This window comes from Pseudorasbora parva, chromosome 1 (assembly GCF_024679245.1).
Source record: "Pseudorasbora parva isolate DD20220531a chromosome 1, ASM2467924v1, whole genome shotgun sequence".
Lineage (NCBI taxonomy): Eukaryota > Metazoa > Chordata > Actinopteri > Cypriniformes > Gobionidae > Pseudorasbora > Pseudorasbora parva.
Genome location: NC_090172.1, coordinates 54,384,892 through 54,407,261, shown reverse-complemented (window position 1 = coordinate 54,407,261; position 22,370 = coordinate 54,384,892). Strand labels below are relative to the sequence as shown.

The 22,370-nt window shown below is 37.3% G+C and overlaps 1 protein-coding gene across 2 annotated transcripts in view; it reads right to left on the bottom strand.

The window, feature by feature from the left end:
* Positions 1 to 22,370, bottom strand: part of prmt3 (protein arginine methyltransferase 3) — a 69,453-nt gene that overhangs the window by 29,284 nt on the left and 17,799 nt on the right. For both annotated transcript variants that reach the window (XM_067451971.1, XM_067451970.1), the window contains exon 11: positions 6,148 to 6,226. In XM_067451971.1, the coding sequence (XP_067308072.1) occupies positions 6,148 to 6,226 (79 nt within the window). The remainder of the gene's footprint in view (positions 1 to 6,147; positions 6,227 to 22,370) is intronic.

The following is a 22,370-nucleotide window of genomic DNA, read 5'->3' as shown; positions in this document are numbered from 1 at the left end:
TAGTAAACCACAGCCTTGACTGTCTCATTCAGTAATGTTTCAGTCGTTTCCAACACTGGTAAATGTCCCTGTGTGATGATGTTAATGGTTACCATGTACATGCTTCTGGCAAAAAATCTAAATTCAACTGATAGTCATAATCATAAAAACTCTGCATCTATCAGTTCTTAATGTCCATTACGTCTGGCCATCAGAGACAAACTCAAAGCTGCAGTGCGTTTATTTCATGCTCCTGGAGAAACCAGACATCGCTAATATCTACACCACACATCAGGATATCCTGAGTGTGTAAATCATTTGTTTTCCCTTCTCTCAGTCTTACATTTTTGTATTGTGTATAAAGGGAAATCAGGGCTCTACACTGCATTTTCAATTACAAACAAGCCTTATTCAGCATGTGTGCATTACGGCTGGAATATACAACACAACCTTTAAAATTTCAACGCATCATACACTTGTCGACTTTGTAAAAAGCTACAGGAAAAATTGGGCATCATTTACTAAACAATTGATCACACACCATCAGATTAAACTCTATCCCCGGCAAACATTTTAAAAATATGGTAGGGAGCACTTTAACACATCTTTTGAAAGGGTACATAATCTACTGATCAAAACACAGGGGAAGAAGTTGCAGAAACAAGCAATATCATATGTAATAATATGCATAAGCAAAATCCAACATATAGATGTTGTTTTTGACAAAAAAGTGATACTCTCATCTTTTTGCTGAAAATGTTTTGATTTAATGAAACTTGCCCACATTAAAGTGTTGATAAAACAAGAATGTATGAAGCCAGAATAAAAGTTTGTTTGTTTGTTTGTTTGTTTGTTTTGGCTCTATTCTTTCTTTTGATTTATTGCATGTTCAGATATTCATGCAACAACATATGGGGGTCATGACATTTTTGTGAAAATGATCAAAAATGCTTGTGGTCACTGGCAAACTTAAAAAAATAAAAAATAAACGCTGGTGGGGAAGAGTCGAGATGTGATATTATATTAAAATAATTGTTATATTAATATAATAATGAAATAACTGAAAATATGAATCTTGTACTCAAGTGACAACTGACACCACTGACAGGTGAAGTGAATAACACTGACTATCTCGTCATCATGGCACCTGTTAATGGGTGGGATATATTAGACTGCAAGTGAACATTTTGTCCTCAAAGTTGATGTGTTAGAAGCAGGAAAAATGGGCAAGCGTAAGGATTAGAGCAAGTTTGACAAGAGCCAAATTGTGATGACTAGACAACTGTGTCAGAGCATCTCCAAAACTGCAGCTCTTGTGGGCTGTTCCCGGTCTGCAGTGGTCAGTATCCATCAAAAGAGGTCCAAGGAAGGAACAGTGGTGAGCCGGCGAGAGAGTCATGGCCAAGGCTCACTGATGCACATGGGCAGTGATGGCTGGCCTGTGTGGTCTGATCAAACAGACGAGCTACTTTTGCTCAAATTGCTCAAAAAGTTAATGCTGGTTCTGATAGAAAGGAGTCAGAATACACAGTGCATTAGTTTTTTTTTACGTATGGACGTCTGCATAGACGCAGATCTGACCCCTGTCCACTGCTGAAAGCGCAAACAGTGGGAACGAGACCATCAGAAGTGGACCACTTGGCAATGGAAGAAGATGGCCTGGTCTGATGAATCACGTTTTCTTTAACATCACGTGGATGGCCGGGTACATGTGTCTCACTTACCTGGGGAACACATGGCACCAGGATGCACTATGGGAAAAAGGCAAGTCGGTGGAGGCAGTGTGATGCTTTGGGCAATGCTCTCCTGGGAAACCTTGGGTCCTGCCATCCTGGATGTTACTTTGACACGTACCACCTACCTAAGCATTGTTGCAGACCATGTAAACCCTTTCATGGAAACAGGATATTGCGCACTACAAAGCAAAATTCATTCAGGAATGGTTTGAGGAGCACAAAGAGCTTAAGGTGCTGACTTGGCCTCCAAATTCTCCAGATCTCAATCCAATCGAGTATCTGTGCGATGTGCTGAACAAACAAGTCGGATCCATTGGAGGCCCCACCTTGCAACTTACAGGACTTAAAGGATCTGCTGCTTACATCTTGGTGCCAGATTCCACAGCACACCTTTAGGGGTATAGTGGAGTCCATGCCTCCACGGGTCAGGGCTGTTTTGGCTGCAAAAGGGGACCATGATGGGGTCATAATGTTATGCCTGATCAGTGTTTAGTATTAAGTAAAATGGCCAGATGTTTATTGAAAAAAAACTCTATAAATTACATGTTTTGGGTGCAGCTGTGAGACCTACAAAATAAAAAAAGCTATTTCAGAACAGACAGTACAATTAACTCTGTCCTACACAAGCATCAAGACAGAAATCCATGATGGACTATATATCACCAACTTTGTCTGACCTTTAATCAAGGGTTAAGGGTGCACATTCACTCTCTCGCACCATAATAAAGTGTGTGCCATTAAAATCTCGTCTCCCGTGTGACAGAATCGTGACTGGCAAGTTATAACCTCCAGCCTGTACCTTAAAGCCTTCGCTGTGACCCTGTGAGTGTCACGTAGGGTGAAAAACCACAGACGCGCACACCTGGAGTGGATTTGTCACCTCATTTTCTCTGATTAGTGGAGCTATGAGTGATTGTCTTGGGAGACACATGTGAGCACTGATTGGGTGGTACACGGGACCGTCCCACACCTGAACAGGGAGCAGAGGCTAGAGAAAGAGAGAGGAGGGGGGGCGAGGGGGAGGCAGTGTCCCAAGATTCATAGCTTTGACATCTGCGTCCTTCTCGACTCGGTGCTCATGGCCCGTTTGTCAAGCACCCCCCCCCCCCCCCACCCCCTCGTGTTCCTCTTGAGGGCAGCCGTGAAGAAGAGGGTAGTAAGAACGGGGTGGGGAAAAAAGCATCCAGTGATGAGAGAGCGAAAGCACAGACCACGTTTCGGGATGAAGAGAAAGGTTAATAATATGAGGTATAAAGGAGAGAGAGAGAGAGAGAGAGAGAGAGAGAGGGAGAAACGAGGGTATAGTGGCAGGGGTAAGTAATGTTGATCTGACACAGTGCAGAGCTGCCACATGATGGGCCATTATATCAATCTGCTTCACACCAGGTATACATGGCTGCGGGCTTTCCCACTGAGCTGAAAAATAGAAAAGTGCTGCCTCACTGGGCGATTCAGTGCTATTCTGCCTGTGCCTCTCACATTTCTGGTTTTCCTAGCAGATATATGCATTTAAAATGATTCAACATTTATCTTCCTGGAAAATAAAGACTTCAAATGTTGATCACTCATCCTGCATGCAGCAGATTTTGTCCAATAAAATATCGCTCACTCACTCACTCACTCACTCACTATCACTCACTCTCTCGCTCGCTCACACTCTCTCACTATCACTCTCTCACATCACTCTCTCACTCACTCACTCACTCACTCACTCACTCACTCACTCACTCACTCACTCACTCACTCACACTCTCTCTCACTCTCTCTCACTCACTATCACTCACTCTTGCTCGCTCACATGCTCTCGCTCACACTCACTCACTCACTCACTCACTCTCTCACTCTCTCACTCTCTCACTCTCTCACTCTCTCACTCTCTCACTCACTATCACTCACTATCACTCACTATCACTCACTCTCTTGCTCGCTCACACGCTCTCGCTCACACTCACTCGCTCGCTAACTCACTTACTCATTTGCTCACTCACTCGCTAACTCACTCACTATTACTCATTTGCTCACTCACTCGCTCACACTCTCTCACTCACAATCACTTTCACTCACTCACTCTCACTCACACTCTCGCTCACTCACACTCTCACTCACTCACTCACTCACTCACTCACTCACTCACTCACTCACTCACTCACTCACTCACTCACTCACAATCACTCTCAAAATCAGACACTCACTCACTCACTATCACGTTATCACTCACTATCACATTATCACTCACTAGTTAACACTCACTCACTCACTATCACGTTATCACTCACTATCACATTATCACTCACTATCACGTTATCACTCACTAGTTAACACTCACTCACTCACTATCACGTTATCACTCACTATCACGTTATCACTCACTAGTTAACACTCACTCACTCACTATCACGTTACCACTCACTCACTCGCTCACTCGCAATCATACTCACTCACTCACTCGCTCGCTCACAATCACACTCACTTGCTCACAATCACTCATTCGCTCACTATCATTTACTATCATGTTATCACTCACTATCACGTTACCACTCACTCACTCGCTCACTCGCAATCATACTCACTCACTCGCTCGCTCACAATCACACTCACTTGCTCACAATCACTCATTCGCTCACTATCACTCATTTGCTTACTCTCACTCTCCCTAACTCGCTCACTATCACTCATTCATTCACTCACTCACTCACTCACTCACTCACTCACTATCACTTTATCACTCACTCACACGCTCACTATCACTCATTCACTCGCTCACAATCACATGCTCCCTGACTCCCTCTCACTCTCACACTCACACTCACTCTCACACACACTCTCACACACACACACACTCACTCTCACACACACTCTCTATCATTCACTCTCTATCACTCACTCATTCACTCACTTACTCCCACACACTCACTCACTATCACTCACTCGTCATTACAACATATTATATATAATGTAAGTATATGCATTTAAATCGCCATATTTACTGTATGTATGTATAGTTAGGATAAATTATTTGGAGGTCCCTATAAAGTATACTAAAACAGAAGAGAATAAAAAAGCGACTGGAGTCATTAAGTGGAATAAGAATCCTAACTAGAATCGTTAAATTCCTAACAATTCCCATCCCTACCCATCCTGAATCCCATAATGCTGTAAAGATCAGGAGAGTGTAACATTTCCTGTGTCAGTATCCTTGAAGTTGTAATTTATCCAGTCAGTGTAGCGTGTGCACTGCGTACCACAGAATCTCCTCAGCATCTGTTCACTTAAACCTCCACAGTGGACAAGAAAATGACGCAGAGCCACAAGACACATGCAGCATGTTTAACATCCACTTCCACACTGTCCATAACCTTTGTCTGAATGTAGTTACCTGAACCATGAAAGGAAAAATATGTTTGTTTTCTGGTATCTAGAAGGTGAGCGCCCAAGGACTGCTTAGTTATTCATCAGTTGCTTTAATTTATGTTTTATTGACGCAAATCAATATGTAGTAAAAGGCAGCGCAGCATGCAGGGTGTGAGATAAGAGAAAACACCTGAAAAACACACAGTGCATTATGCTGTAAACTAGCAAGTGTGAAAGGTGCTTCTACAAAACTGCAGAATATAAGAAAGATTGTGGTGGGATGACTTTTACAAATATAAAAGTATCCAAAAACTGCACAGAATTATCCAGAGTTAAATGCAGTATTTGTTTCTGCACAGCCATTTTTTTCCCCTTTATATTTATATAAAGTTACAAATTGTTCCAAATTGCCAAAGTAATGCTATCTAGAGGAGGATGTTGTGCAAGAATGATCATTGGAAAGTTAGAATGAATTAAAAATCATTAATAAATCAGTCATTTCACACCATATGCCATAATATTTTCCAGCAAAATGTGCATTTTTGAAATAATAGCTATCATTAATTTTACAAAAAAAGATTTAAAAAATACACCACAAAAAAGTTTGCTGTAATATAAAATTAACAGAAGTTCAAAAGTATGTAGGAAAGATTAAAAAAAAATATTCGTCTACATTAATGGTTTGTAGCTACCTTTTTGAAACCATTGTAAGGCACATTAAAACCCCCGAATTATAAACTCACTTATACACCTCCATGTTTTTATTCGTCATGGTCACGATAAAGGGGAGGAAAAATAATGTTCAAAACCACACCATTTTTATAATAACACCTCTTTGTAATGTCCCTGCGGGGGAAACACACACACACATGCTGACTCATCTTTCATTGTTTCAGACAGTCCTGATTCAGTCTGTATAGAATCCTCCTATTAAAATTAATGAAGTCTGTTTGATAGACCTTGAAAATAAACCCACTATGAGGGATAGGCTTACTGTGCCACATAAGAAAAGAAAACTATTTGTAGGTCTGTCCAGTGACCACCCAGATACCCTTAATATCAAAACGTGCATTTGACTCACCCAGACCATCTTCCGCAAGGTACCGATCCCTGGCGTAGAGCACAGAGTCCAGCATTGACTCAAACAGCAGGAAGTACCCCTAGAAAATGGCAAAAAGGGGGATTCATGTGGAAAGATACATAAATAAAAGACCAGCATAAAAGACCAGAGATAAATAAAAGACCAGCAATCAAATACCTTCAGATTCATATAATATTGTGGAAATTAATCAAATTTTAGAAAACTTTAAAACATTATGCTAAAGGCCTGAACAATAGCTTAAATCATTCACAGAGTTGTGCCATTATTTATAAACACCGATCAGGCATAACATTATGACCAATTGAACATTTTGACTGCAAGGGAACATTTTGTCCTCAAAGTTGATGTGTTAGAAGCAGGAAAAATGGGCAAGCGTAAGGATTAGAGCGAGTTTGACAAGGGCCAAATTGTGATGGCTAGACAACTGGATCAGAGCATCTCCAAAACTGCAACGGCTGGCCTGTGTGGTCTGATCAAACAGACGAGCTACTATTGCTCAAATTGCTCAAGAAGTTCTGATAGAAAGGTGTCAGGATACACAGTGCATCGCAGTTTGTTGCGTATGGGGCTGTATAGCCACAGACCTGTTTTTGATTTCGACGGTGAAAGCACCAACAGTGGCACATGAGCATCAGAACTGGAGAACGGAGCAATGGAAGAAAGTGGCCTGGTCTGATGAATCGCGTTTTCTTTTACATCATGTGGATGGCGTATGTGTGGCTTACCTGGCGAACACATGACCCCAGGATGCACTATGGGAAGAATGAACGCCGCGGAGGCACTGTGATGCTTTGGGCAATATTCTGCTGGGAAACCTTGGGTCCTGCCATCTTTGACATGTACCACCTACCTAAGCACTGTTGCAGCCCATGTATCCTGCGTCTTTTAGCACTGCGACAAAGCAAAAATGGTCCAGTAATGATTTGAGGAGCACAACGAGTATGAGGTCTTTATTTGGCTTCCAAAAACCCCAGATCTCAATCCATTCATTACTTCAATCCATATATTATCATATATAAAGCTCTGCTTTGTGATCCATTATTCAAAGTCTCTCTTTGATAAATCTTGCTTTTCTAGTTACTTTGGGGGTTACATGAATTTCTCTGAATTTCAGTATTGCAGTTTTTCAACTGCATTCTTAATTAAATTCTGAATGGTGCACAACTACGTGTTCAATTAAGCAGCCTTTCTATCCCACTGTTATGTGATTAAAAAGACTGCTTTATTTGCAAATAGTTTGTGCAATATTTTTGACTTGGCTCTTTTGACTTGGGAGCAACTACCTAGAATACTCTAGCAACCACCCGAAACACCTGAGCAACAGAACATCTACTCAGCGATCGCCTGGTGATCAAAACTTCTGCATGAGCAAGCACCACTCACATTTTCTTCAGGAAATGTAAACAAACTAGTTTCAAGAGAAACATTTGGCATTCATCATTCCCCTCTGGCTCTCACACATTCCCAGACATGCAGCCACAATAACACACAATCAAACCGATATCAAATCCAAGACCTCTGGATTTATGAGACCTTCTTTAAACATATGCATGGCCACCCAGCATCCTGTTTTATTGCGCTGACCCCTCACTGACACCGGTTTTGCATGAGTAGTTGGCACGTCACCTGCTGAGTTATTCCATTATCGCTCAACTGCAGCTTCAACCACATCGCGTTGGACTCATTCTGGCCAGCGGCACAGACAGTCATGAGTGAAACAAGGTTACTTCATGCTTGTTCTGCGTTATCTAAAAAAATAGCCACAATCAATTACAGAAGACATACGTGATGGATGTGCCTAGGATAAGCGGTAACAGTCTTCATCAGCACTGTCTTCTGGTGTCTAGTTGGTGCAAAAGTTACTTGGAGTCATAAGTGAACGAGTAAACTTTGAGTAAGAACAATAAGGAATGTTTATCCCTGAAATGTGCATGTGCCTATAGAGTGGATAGATAGAATGAGCGACCGACCGACCGACCGACCGACTAGTACTAATTGTAATTGAACAGACATTAATCTATTTTAGATTCATTTAAGACGTAATGACCATTTTAAGACAAAGTGAAGAAAACATAGGAAATAAATTGAAGGGAAGGGAACACGACACGAAAAGGAGTTGCATTCGGAAATAAAACTTCCAACAGATACCCATTACTTTATACTTTACAGATAAACATATATATATATATATATATATATATATTTTTTTTTTATTTATTTTTTTTTTTTTTTGATCTGTAAAGTGTGTGTGTGATAAATATATATATATATATAAATATATATAAAATATATTTAATATATAGATTTTTTTTTTTTTTTTTTTTTTTTACTAAATAATATCTTGAATCGCTCTGTTCCCAATCATTAGAATATGGAAATACCTTTTACTGTACGTCCTGATCACACAACAAAAAGTGATGTTCTTCCTCTATATTTTTGTTCTGCTTTTCAATACAAATGTCTAAAGATTCTTAAATCAATGCATTTCTGAGCAGTTGATCAAAATGAAGTGAGCAACATTTAATGCCCTAATGTTATGAATCAAAGACATTCTGCTCTGATTTGACTCACAGAATCCCTGTACTGTAAAAGTCTGTTGTTGTAAAAGGTCAAATGAGCACTTCTGTACTTCATAAGCTGAGGTCAACTGGACCAGAACCCTTAAAAGCCATGTGACAGCGAATCGTCCTGGATCTCTCTGGGTCATTTTTAAACAGACTTAGCATTAGAGTGATGGCTAAGCTTCTTCGTGGTGTAATTTAGAACCCAATTTCACAGGCGGCTGCCTCCACTGCAGTGAGAAAGGGAGAGAGACAGAGAGAGAAGAGAAGGGGGATTTCTGTACACACTATCATTCAAAATTCTGGAGTCAACAAGAAATTAACACTTTGATTTAGCATGTACATGTTAAAATATCAAATGACAGTAAAAAATTCAAATATATACAGTATATTGTATTATATTTCAAATCAATGCTGTTCTTTTGAACTTTCAATTAATAATAAAAAATTTTTTTTAAAAGTATCACGGTTTCCACAAAAATATTAAGCATCACAACAATATTGTTTTCAACACCGATCAAAAAAATCTGATCAGCATATTAGAATGATTTCTGAAGGATTGTGATGAATGGCGTAAATACGTGTCGATATATTATATTTTTTATATAGATAGTAAATCAGAGTTTGGCCCTTTTGGCTAAAAATGTGAGTTTTGCAATAAATTATATCAATTAGTGTGACTATAAAAACTGAACTGATAATTACTAAACTAAATACAACTAGAACAAATTTTGTTATAAGCAGTAATATTTGGGGCATTTAATATTAGTTTAAAATGTCCCAAAATAATCTTTACATATACTGTAAAGCGATACTGTTATACTACTGAAAAATGTTATCACAATTTCTAGTTCTAGCTAGTATCCCCACCAAGCATTAAAGCAGTTATTAGCAGTGAAAGAATTCATCTTTGCGTTTAACAGCCATGTGAATCCAGTTTCCCCTTACGGTTTCCTGAAATATAGCCTAAAACACTGCTTTCTTAAATACTTTTTTCCCACCAAAAAACAGCAAGCTGACATCCCACAACTTCTAGTTCAGCAAGCAAAATGAGTACAGGCACAGCATGTGTGCATAACTAGGTAAAATCCCACTAGAGAAGCTCTCGTAACACACACTGATGATAAAGAGAGTCAGTGCAATATTAATGGCTGAATGAGGCCAAAATGCAGATCGATTCATTAAGCCATGTGGAGCTGAGGCAGAATTACATGAATGCAACTAATGAAATGCTAATGAAAATTGGACAGCAGCATTCATGCACATTAAATGAATGGCCCCATAAACACACGCATACACAGATGAACGCTACTTTTTCCCAGTTAGATTTTTCTAGATGGCGCACAGAATTCACATAATTACAGTTCAAATAACAATAAATTAAATGTTAGGTGGCTTCTGCCTAAATCCTTTAAGTGCTTCACTGACAACAAAAAAAAAAGTAGAAACATGAGTCAATTAAGTCAAGAGTCTGTTTTAGAGCGTGCGGCTGTAATTTGTTTCTTGTGAACATTCGAGAACGGTGTTGGTCTGGTCCAGAGTGGCCATCTCTGCTCTATAAACACCTGGCATCAGCAGTATTCAGCCACTAACAACGTCATGAGCATTCAATGAACAATCCTCTCAATTACAGTATTACGATATCAATCCAACTCCCAGGGGCTGTGTAATCTACTTCTCGCTCTCTCAATTCAACAAATGCAAAACCAGAAACACTACACACACAAAACTGCTTCGAGTGTAATGAATTCCATGTCTGAGTACTAACCATATTACTTCACAATGCAATACACAGTCAACAATTTTTTCTTAATAATTACCCCCGTTATATTTAACTATTTAGGGACAGATAGATACACGATAGGAAATGATGAAGAGGAAACAGGATCAAAGAATGTTCAATAGCACTCAGACTATTGAAAACTGAGCATTTGATCACTGGATTTACAGAAATCATTTCACTTTTACGAAGTGACAAATTATTATTTGAATTATCACTCAGATAACAAAGAATGTAATATATTTTCTTTCTCTTTGTTTTTTATATTAATATAATATTTTATAGATTTTATACATGTTATTTCAATATTATCCTATTTAAATCAACGTGATAAATTAGTTAGGTAATCTAAAAGTAATTTGTTTATTTGACATGTGTAATGTAAAGTATTGCACTAAAATAAACACTCCCCAAGCACCAAATGCGAGTAAAAATTGGTGTTGGCGAGTATATGAAGTGGTGTCACTCACCAGTTGGCCAGTAACATTTCTATGAATTCTAACAAAGCATTAACGTGAACAAATATAAACAATGCTTTGTAAAACATGTTTATGGCTCTACATTTTCAAGTCATCAGCCATTAGCACGTGTGGCAAAAAGTTAGTTTTAGGTCCTATATATATATATATATATATATATATATATATATATATATATATATATATATATATATATATATATATATATATATACATTCATATATATATATATATATATATATATATATATATATATATATATATATATATATATATATTAGTGTTGTCAAAAATATCGATATTTCGATATATATCGATACTGGAATATCTGAAACGATACGATTCTCAGTTTTTACAGTATCGATATCAGGTGCGCTCTCCTCTCTGACCGTCAGCGAGTTGACACACACCGGCATATTCTCACTCAGCCCGGTTAACCTCTGAGCACGGCGAACGCGCGTTCTGCTGGACTTTTTCCTCATGACAGCGTGTTAGTGTTAGTGTGTGATCGATCTGAATTTCGCGCGGGATTGCACATAAATTAATTCTACTAATCCCCGCAGATTTCGTGCTCACATCTGAAGCGCACACACACATAGCCTACCGTAATAAAGCCGCCTCTGACATGATACAAGTGCAAACATTTGCTTCCTTTTCCAGCTTATTATTGGTCAAATACACTCAAAGAATTATCAGTGCACATCTGGAAGAGTATTAACGTAAACACAGTCGCAAACACTTCAGGAAGAACAGTAACAGGAGCTGTGATCCATGCGTCTGTTAGTCTTAAAGGGACCGCAGTCATTTGCTATTCAAACTACAAAAAGACAAACGATCAACTGCTCTTGACTGATCAACTTGTGTAACTTTAATAGTTTCATCTGTATGCTATTGAATTTTTTACAAAGAACATTATCCAATGTTGTTTTAAATGTAATTACTATGCATTTTTTAAATTCAGTTCCTTATCTGAATGTTAGACCTACCTGAAAAAATAAAGCAGTCTGTTTAATTTGTATCTTCTATTCTATTGCATTTATTTGTGCTATTGTTTGTAATCTGTTTATTTGTTCTTATTTTATTACTGTTTACTCGTCTTTTTAAATTCAATATACCATTTGAAATCAAGCTTTCTTGTGCTGTGTGTAAGCTATTGCAACACAATTACCCCGTTGTAAAAAATACATTGAGATAGCAAAAATTTGTGAGATAATTTTAATAATAATTGATCAATTGATCAATAATTGTTCAAATCAAAACGATGCCCAACCCTAAGGAACATGCTGGCCACATGAATTTTTAGTAAAAAATAACAATGAATAATAACAAGTTCTGTTGTCATATTAAGCATCTTATCTTATTTATTTATTTACTTACTGTGGTATCGATTTAGTATCGATATATCGATATTTTAGTCTGATATCGTATCGAAGTCATAATTTTGGTATCGTGACAACACTAATATATATATATATATATATACATATATACATTCATATATATATATATATATATATATATATATATATATATATATATATATACATATACACTCACCAGTTGGCCAGTAACAATTCTATGAATTCTAAGAAAGCATGAACGTGAACAAACGTAAACGATATATAAAGTTAGTTTTAGGTCCTATATATATATATATATATATATGTATATATATATATATGTATATATACATATATATATATATATATTATATATAGGACCTAAAACTAACTTTTTGCCATATATATATATTGACCAAATGTATATATATTGACCACCTTTCTAATATTGCGTTAGACCCTTTTTGCTGCCAAAACAGCCCTGACCCGTCGAGGCATGGACTCCACTGGACCCCTAAAGATAATTTAAGTCCTGCAAGTTGTGAGGCAGGACCGCCATGGATCGGACTTGTTTGTTCAGCACATGCCACTGTTCAGAACACTACGCTTAGAGCATGTCAGAGTTTAAAGACAGCAAAGCTGTATGTTAAACCAAAAAATATATAAAAAAATAAGTTTAACATCACTGCTTAATAAAATTGCTCAAATATCAATATCATGTACAACATGAAAATAATAATTAGCCTAAATTCCAATATTGGTGCATCTCTAAATGGCATTAGAGTGTGTGAATTTGCATCTGGATTGTTGACTTTATGAAAAATCTAATTATGTTACTGTTTGAAGAGTACAGATAGCACAAGATTAATAAAACCAATCTTATTTGCTTAATCAAAAAGTTTCTACCTCTCCTTCCAAAGATAAAATTAAAGACAAACAAAAAGATCTGTTGTGTGTGGGCAACCATTAAAAGACATAAAGATAAATGACCATAACACTGCACTAAACACTATTATTAATAAAGCATAGATTATACAATAAATCTAAACACTAGGGGGAAAAATGTTTGCTCAGTGTGGTTTGAGTGTGAAATAGTCTGATTTGCATATGAATACAGACGAGTAGTAAATGTACCATATTGTTCAAATGAGGCAAGCCACACGTTTCCATGATTCATTTTAGCAGGACAATGGATGTTTGAAAGCTTCATTGTCGATTGCTGACAGATCCAGGCAAGCGTTCTGGGAAACACGAGTGTAAAAATAGAAAAGGGAAATCATGATGGAGTCAAAATCTGAGAATGTCCGGAAATGAACAATCTGAAACCCATTATATTTTGCTAAAATAAAAAAAAAAAGGTTTTTTTTTTTTTGTCAATTTAGCTCAATAAAAAATATTTTCAATGCATAGTGAGTATTTGGGTACCTCAGAGAATGTGTAACTGTATGTATGTGTGTTTGTGTTCGTGTTTCCCTTATAATAGAGTGTGTATTTAGGTTTTAGGCCATGCCTTCACATAAACAGTTTATTATTAAAAATGCAGAATGTTTTCTGTGATAGGTAGGTTAATATATATATAATACATATATATTTATATATTTGTTTTATTATTTTTTTGAAAATGTAAAAATGCAGATTGTTTTCATTTCATGTTTAGATTTAGGGGTTTAGTTAGTGTAGGGCGATAGAAGATTTAGATTATACAGTATAAAATTCATAACGTCTATGCTCCCTATAGATAGACAATGAAAACACAATGTACGTGCGTGTGTGTGTGTGTGTGTGTGTGTGTGTGTGTGTGTGTGTGTGTGTGTGTGTGTGTGGGCAGCTGTAGGCTGTGGATGGAGTGAGTGATTGCAGCTGTCCTCTTCTGCGACAGGTAAGACTGCTATCAAGAGATAATGAGGCCCAAGATGGGATCTGCCATTAATTTAACTTGGCCATCACCACACACACAGCAGCTCATAGTTTCACAAATGTGCTAAATATCAAAACATTCTTTAAATCAACCTTAAGTTGAAAGTTTAAACTGCCAAGGTGAAAGTTTAAACTGCTACATGCACTGTATTTTAATTTCGAGCACTTGCCCAAATAAATGGCAATATAAATGTTAAATCATTTTGGATGTTGGGATGACTTGAACAGCCGTTAAAGTGATAGTTCACACAGAATTAAGATTCTGTCATCATTTACTCACCCCTCAAGTTGCTCCAAACCTGTATAAGTGTATTTTTTCTGTTGACCAAAAAAAGAAGATATTTTGAAGAATGTTGGTAACCAAACAGTTGACTTCCACCCCCATTGACTTCCAGTATGGAAAAAATAATACTATGGAAGTCAAAGGCCGTTAGCTGTTTGGTTACCAACATTCTTCTGAATATCTGCTTTTGTGTTCAACAGAAGAAATGAATGGAACATTTCCATGATTTTCACGTGACATAAAACCACTACGAACGTATTACAGGGACAGTCCTCCTGGAGCAACCTGAAGTTAAGTGCGTTTCTCAAGGGCGCAGTGGTGACAGCTCAAGATCTGCCCCTTGAGAGGTTCAAATAACCTGCAACCTCTCGTTCCTGACTTGTAACCACTGGGCTAATGCTAGTGAAGGCATTTATACAAGACCTTTGTCCCCATCACAGAAGAACTCATATCATTATCTGTACAAAAAAATATATATATTTAGTAGAACAACGACTACTGTGCTGCAGTAAATGCTCATTATATGCCAAATGTGCAGCGCAAACTACGACTGAAACCTTTAAAGAACTGCTAGTGGTGGAATGATTTCATTCCGTTTGCAACAAAAAGTTTAAATGTAGCTAATGTCTTACTGGCATCCATTAATAGCTTGATGATAGTACATGGTGAAACTGGTTAAATCTAAGTACATCAAATCATTCATGTAAATTAGAGGTTGTATAATTGTTTTGTGAAACCAAATACATTTTTATTTGCAAAGTTGCTGTTTTGCATTCAATGAGATTGAATGGTGACCATGGCTATCAAGCAATCATTTCAGTGAATAATGACTTAAATTTCAATCTGTTCCTCTTATAAAAGCTGTTTCATGGTTTTGGAAAACTTGGAAGGTAGTTAAGATGCCGTATATGGACTAATTTTATTATGTTTTTATGGTCCATTTTTTGCAGTTTGATAATCCCCACACTCTAAAAACTGCTGGGTTAAAAACAACCCAAGTTGGGTTGAAAATAGACAAACCCAGAAATCGGGTTGTTTTAATGAGTCCATTTAATGGGTTCAAACAACCCAATTTCTGGGTTTGTCCATTTTCAACCCAACTGGGGTTGTGTTTAACCCAGCATTTTTTAGTGCATAATTTTGTTCCAAAGATGCATGACATTCATTCTGAGAATAAAAATTTGAAGAAATTTGGGAACCAAGCTACAATGATATGGACACAAAATATATTTGTATGTGTTTCACAAAAGAAGGAAAGTCAGTCATATACACTGTAAACCTAATGTTCATAATAAATTATTGGTTTGAGTGGAGCCAACTGAAATTAGACATTCAAATGAACTTTTATGGGCATTTAGAAATTTATTTTGATTTTGATCTCGAAACAGTAATCAAATTTTTATTAACTTTTTGCTTTTAATTTAGACCAACTTAAATTTTACTGAAACTTGGCTGGGATTTCTATTTCACGGCATGCTTTGCCATGAAATAAATAAATAAATATAAATATATATATATATATATATATATATATATATATATATATATATATATATATATATATATATATATATATATATATATATATATATATATATATATACAGTCTTGTTCAAAATAATAGCAGTACAATATGACTAACCAGAATAATCAAGGTTTTTCGTATATTTTTTTATTGCTATGTGGCAAACAAGTTACCAGTAGGTTCAGTAGATTCTCAGAAAACAAATGAGACCCAGCATTCATGATATGCACGCTCTTAAGGCTGTGCAATTGGGCAATTAGTTAAATTAGTTGAAAGGGGTGTGTTCAAAAAAATAGCAGTGTGGCATTCAATCACTGAGGTCATCAATTTTGTGAAGAAACAGGTGTGAATCAGGTGGCCCCTATTTAAGGATGAAGCCAACACTTGTTGAATATGCATTTGAAAGCTGAGGAAAATGGGTCGTTCAAGACATTGTTCAGAAGAACAGCGTACTTTGATTAAAAAGTTGATTAGAGAGGGGAAAACCTATAAAGAGGTGCAAAAAATGATAGGCTGTTCAGCTAAAATGATCTCCAATGCCTTAAAATGGAGAGCAAAACCAGAGAGACGTGGAAGAAAACGGAAGACAACCATCAAAATGGATAGAAGAATAACCAGAATGGCAAAGGCTCAGCCAATGATCACCTCCAGGATGATCAAAGACAGTCTGGAGTTACCTGTAAGTACTGTGACAGTTAGAAGACGTCTGTGTGAAGCTAATCTATTTTCAAGAATCCCCCGCAAAGTCCCTCTGTTAAAAAAAAGGCATGTGCAGAAGAGGTTACAATTTGCCAAAGAACACATCAACTGGCCTAAAGAGAAATGGAGGAACATTTTGTGGACTGATGAGAGTAAAATTGTTCTTTTTGGGTCCAAGGGCCACAGGCAGTTTGTGAGACGACCCCCAAACTCTGAATTCAAGCCACAGTACACAGTGAAGACAGTGAAGCATGGAGGTGCAAGCATCATGATATGGGCATGTTTCTCCTACTATGGTGTTGGGCCTATTTATCGCATACCAGGGATCATGGATCAGTTTGCATATGTTAAAATACTTGAAGAGGTCATGTTGCCCTATGCTGAAGAGGACATGCCCTTGAAACGGTTGTTTCAACAAGACAATGACCCAAAACACACTAGTAGTCTTGGTTCCAAACCAACAAAATTAATGTTATGGAGTGGCCAGCCCAATCTCCAGACCTTAATCCAATTGAGAACTTGTGGGGTGATATCAAAAATGCTGTTTCTGAAGCAAAACCAAGAAATGTGAATGAATTGTGGAATGTTGTTAAAGAATCATGGAGTGGAATAACAGCTGAGAGGTGCCACAAGTTGGTTGACTCCATGCCACACAGATGTCAAGCAGTTTTAAAAAACTGTGGTCATACAACTAAATATTAGTTTAGTGATTCACAGGATTGCTAAATCCCAGAAAAGAAAAAAAATGTTTGTACAAAATAGTTTTGAGTTTGTACAGTCAAAGGTAGACACTGCTATTTTTTTGAACACACCCCTTTCAACTAATTGCCCAATTGCACAGCCTTAAGAGCGTGCATATCATGAATGCTGGGTCTTGTTTGTTTTCTGACAATCTACTGAACCTACTGGTAACTTGTTTGCCACGTAGCAATAAAAAATATACTAAAAACCTTGATTATTCTGGTTAGTCACATTGTACTGCTATTATTTTGAACAAGACTGTATATATATATATATATATATATATATATATATACATACACACACACACACACACACACACACACACACACACACACACACACACACACACACACACACACACACCTGTTCTCAATATAGTATGTTAAATGTTCTATATTGGTGTACTCATTCAGCAAGAGCTATGCTATGCTAACATCAGTAAAGCATTGGGTTACCAATTAGCAAGGTAGCTAACCCTAACTAGATTCAAAGGTGTAATGGTACACACCTTGGTTTTGAAGTCACATTTCGGTACAGCAGGGGAGAGAAAAATAAATATATATATTTTTTATTATTAAACAGTGGTTTACTGAACACATTGTGCATGTCCTTAAATTAATTAAATTATAACTAAAAGTTTCTTAAAGATAAAACAATATCTCTGCTAATGCTGTAAAGTTTCAACTGTTGGGAGCCCTTATTTGCATTAGCCTAACTTCTAAATTCTAAAATGTTTTTACTCCAATTCGTTGTTGAAATATAATCATTTATACACAGTGGCAGTCCTTTTCATGACAGATTCCTTTAAACATAGGCTACATTAAATAATCAAGACATCACTAACAGGTTCAGTACAATATAATTGATATAAAGGCTAATATAGTGCATATATTTAGTGAAAGACTTAATTTCTCTAGCGAACTAACCAGCTGTGGACTCTAAATGACTTCTGAGGTAAATATGTGACATTGAAACACTGATTGAGCGATTGCACAACATATGATATGTTTGAGTAAGTTGTTATTTATCCTCAACATACCTTCAGGTGTTGATTCATGTTTATTCTTTGACTATGAAGATTACGAACTAGCGTACATGCAGTGATCTATCACGTCACATTAAAGAGCGTCAGAATGGTCATTATCGTTTGAATTTCGTGATAAAATGGACAGAATACTTAAAGGGGGGGTGAAATGCTGTTTCATGCATTCTGAGCTTTTTACACTGTTAAAGACGTTGGATGTTTGATGGAGTATTTCTGTGTCAAAAATACTCCTTCCGGTTTCTCACAAGTTTGGAGAGTTTTTTTCGAGTATGGGTCGACTTGACGTTAATAGAGCGGAAGGTCCTTGTATGGGCCGTACGGGCTCTTCTCCCGGTAGGGTGCGCGCGCGCGTGACTAGAGCGAGAGAGGAAACGCACGCCCATAAACACTCTCTCAGGTGCAGATCCAGTCGTCCGTGAACACTTATGATGCGCCGCGCTCCCGCTCCACTTTATTCCTATGGGTATACACCCAGCCAGTTAGCTTGCAGCCACATATGTCGTTAATGTTCTTTAACGGATGAGATCCTGTGGAAATCCTGAAAAACTTGACTCCACAACTGGTGCAATTTTCACAGTTCACGATGCAAGAAGGCATTTTTTTTTCTTGACGAGAAATTCCCTGGTTAACTTACAATTCAATGGGATGGAATGAACTTTCTGACCCCGACATGCGCACTGCGAACTGTGAATTTTCCTGTGACGTCACCCGTGAAGGGGTCTATATGTGTTACACCCCTAGTAAAAAGTGACACCATTTTATGTTTTGGGTGAAATATCAGGGTAAGTGTAAAGCAAACATTTTGAAAGATTATTTCAAGAGTTTCTGATATCTAAAATGCCAACAAGATATGTGAGAAAGTAACAAAACCTCCAGACAACCAAATGACCAATACTTTAATATGGTTATTGACTTTGTGTCATCCTCTAATTTCAGTAGTATGCAGCTCTAAAATATCATAAAAACTTCCCTCACTCGCCTGATCCAGCATCCTCATGCTTCGAAGGTATAACCGAGGACTGAAAAGCTATAGCATTTGATGTGATGGATCATCCTGTGACAACCTTTATTTAGCCGCCTTCTAATTCACTTCTCCTCTCCTCCACCTAGCCAGTGGCAGAAACCATCCCTCTCTTTCTTTTTGCCCCTTAATCTAATCCAGTCTGTTTGTTTTGCTGGGTGTTAAAGTACAGATCAATTTTGTGAGTTATGAAATGACATTACGTTGGCTCAGACCCGTCTCTCCCTGCCAGACGACATCTCGTCCTACTGAAAATTACCCCCTCTGATTTATCGATTCATTCTCTCTCTCTTTCTCGCACTTACCCGTATACACACACAAACTCAAGACAGCCGAAAAGTAGGACAGACAACCACCAGGGAAAAACTTTCTCTGACACTCAAAAAGAGAGAAAATAAAGATGAGAAATTTTGGACTGCACCACCAATGCCAGTTTCCAAGAGACAGTTTTACACTATTAGGTAGGATGGACTATGCGCCTTCACTCTCTTCCATTGTAGTACTGTAAGTGAAGCCGCCAGTGTCCCAATATGACACTGACATCTTGGGTCTTAAGTCTATGCGGTAGCAATTTGGAGCCACACCTCCAATAACAATAAAAAAGTATTATATATAATTTAACATAAACATATCTATATTGTACACCAAAAAAAGGTGTAAAACCATTTTTACTTAAAAATTACTAATATATTTCACAAATAATGGCAAAAACGGCCAATAACTAAACATGAATTTTTGAAGTAGCAAGACTGAAATAATATTTTCTTGTAAAAAGTTCTCTTTTTTTTTACAGTGTAGGTTCAATGTAGTCGATAAGCAGAGCCGGACAGTAAAAAGTAAAGACAAAAAGTACTTAAGTACACTTTTGAAGGATCTGTACTTTACGCAAGTATCATTTTTGGGGAGTACTCGTGACTTTACATTTGAAGTACATTTGAGAGGCAAATATTGTACTCTTTACTCCGCTACATTTCTATCCATAACCGTAAGTACCCGTTACTAATGTATAAAAAAATTAAACATTTCAGAAACCCCTTAATTTGTTGTTTCCCTCTCAAAAGTGATTGGATTGGCTAGGCGCCATTGATTGGGACGGCCTATCAGCAATCACCTTCAGCTTTCCGCAAAACGCAACTCGGTCAGATTTAAGCTTGGAACATACTCTGCATGAACAAAGAAATATGTTTGTTTTCTCGAGGTGGCAAGAACAAAGTTTGTTTTGGCCTGTACATTCCATACTTCACAAGAAAAGCAGGCGCCGATCATCTACGTTTCTCCGCATTAACTACGCACACTTTAAACGTAAGACCGATCACACAATAGTTCTCAGACACCTGAGAGAAAACATTTTCTGCTCAGGCGATGTGTCGAGAACAAGCTGCGAGAACTCCCAAACCAGGGCTGCGAGAACAAACTGACGTCATTTTGTTCTCGCAGCCCTGGGAGCGAGAACTTTTTTCTCCGTTCTTGCGGAGTATGTTGTAGCCTTTAGATGAGAGACGAAACCATGAACGAAGCAATGGATGAAGACACAGGTCGATCCCGGGAATGTGCCAACCTGAGATGTTCTGGAGAATACGGTGTGTTTAACACAGACAGGTTCAAATGTGGGTGGAAAAAAATCCATTAAAACTCTAGCAGAGGTTTGTCAGAGCTTTGCCATTGTGCTATTGCCTTATGGGCAAGTGAGAAATGTTAAATAAAGCAACATGGTAAAAAGATGAAAATTACTTGATTTTACTTTCAATTCCTTTTACATTGTCCAAGGTATTAACATTAACATTTCTCATAACTACATGTAGGACGTTTCTGTACATAATTAAAGCACTGTGGCAGTAGTAATGCAATATTTAGAAAATGTACTCTTGATACTCAAGTACTTTTAAAAACTTAAAAGTACTTGAGTATAGACATCTGACTGTAGTACTTTTACTTGTACTTGAGTAAAATTTAGCAAGTGGTATCTGTACTTTTACTCAAGTAATGAAGCTGTGTACTCTGTCCGCCTTTGTCAATAAGATGTGTCAAGAATAATGTTTTTTTTTTGTACTCATATAATGAATTTTGACTTCCATAATCGAATAGCTTGATGATTTTACTGAACAAAAATGTAACAATAACTATTTCTCTTTTTTTTTTTTTTTAAAGAAATGACTCCTTCACGCTTGTAAATGTTTGTTCTATTTGAACTGAAATGTTCTGTATTTTCTCAGTTAAATAATTGTTTTAAAGTAAGTCTTATGCAAAATTGGTTTCAGTGTGTGTAAAATTTACACCTTACTTTAATGGTCTGTTACGGAAGCTTTTATGGATCAATGTCCAACAATCCTTTGCTCACAAAAATCCGACCTGATTCAGCATCTAATCCTTTTAGATTGACAAGCACGTCAAAGTTAGATATCGGAGGTGGTGGACCAGGGTGACTGCATTTTTCTGTGGACATGTGTCTCCTACCACTGTGTGTAATAAGGTAATTGTAAAACTATTGTTCCATAACATTTTGAAAAATGATTTTCAGAAAACGTCTGTACGCTCCCCTGCTTTCACAAGGAAATGGTGGAAATGCACAAACACTTCATAGGGTTTTCAGAATGAAATGGACGACATTGCACAGATGATGAAGGGCAGGATTTTTAAACCATTTAGCAAGCCAGACTTGTAATCATAAAATAATGTGCTCCAGTGACCCAAATCTCAGGTTACTTTGTCAGAAGCGTTGCGTGCTCACACACACACACACACACACAAATACACACAAGTATATACAAACACATGTACATACAGGAAAATCATGCGCACGCTCGCCCC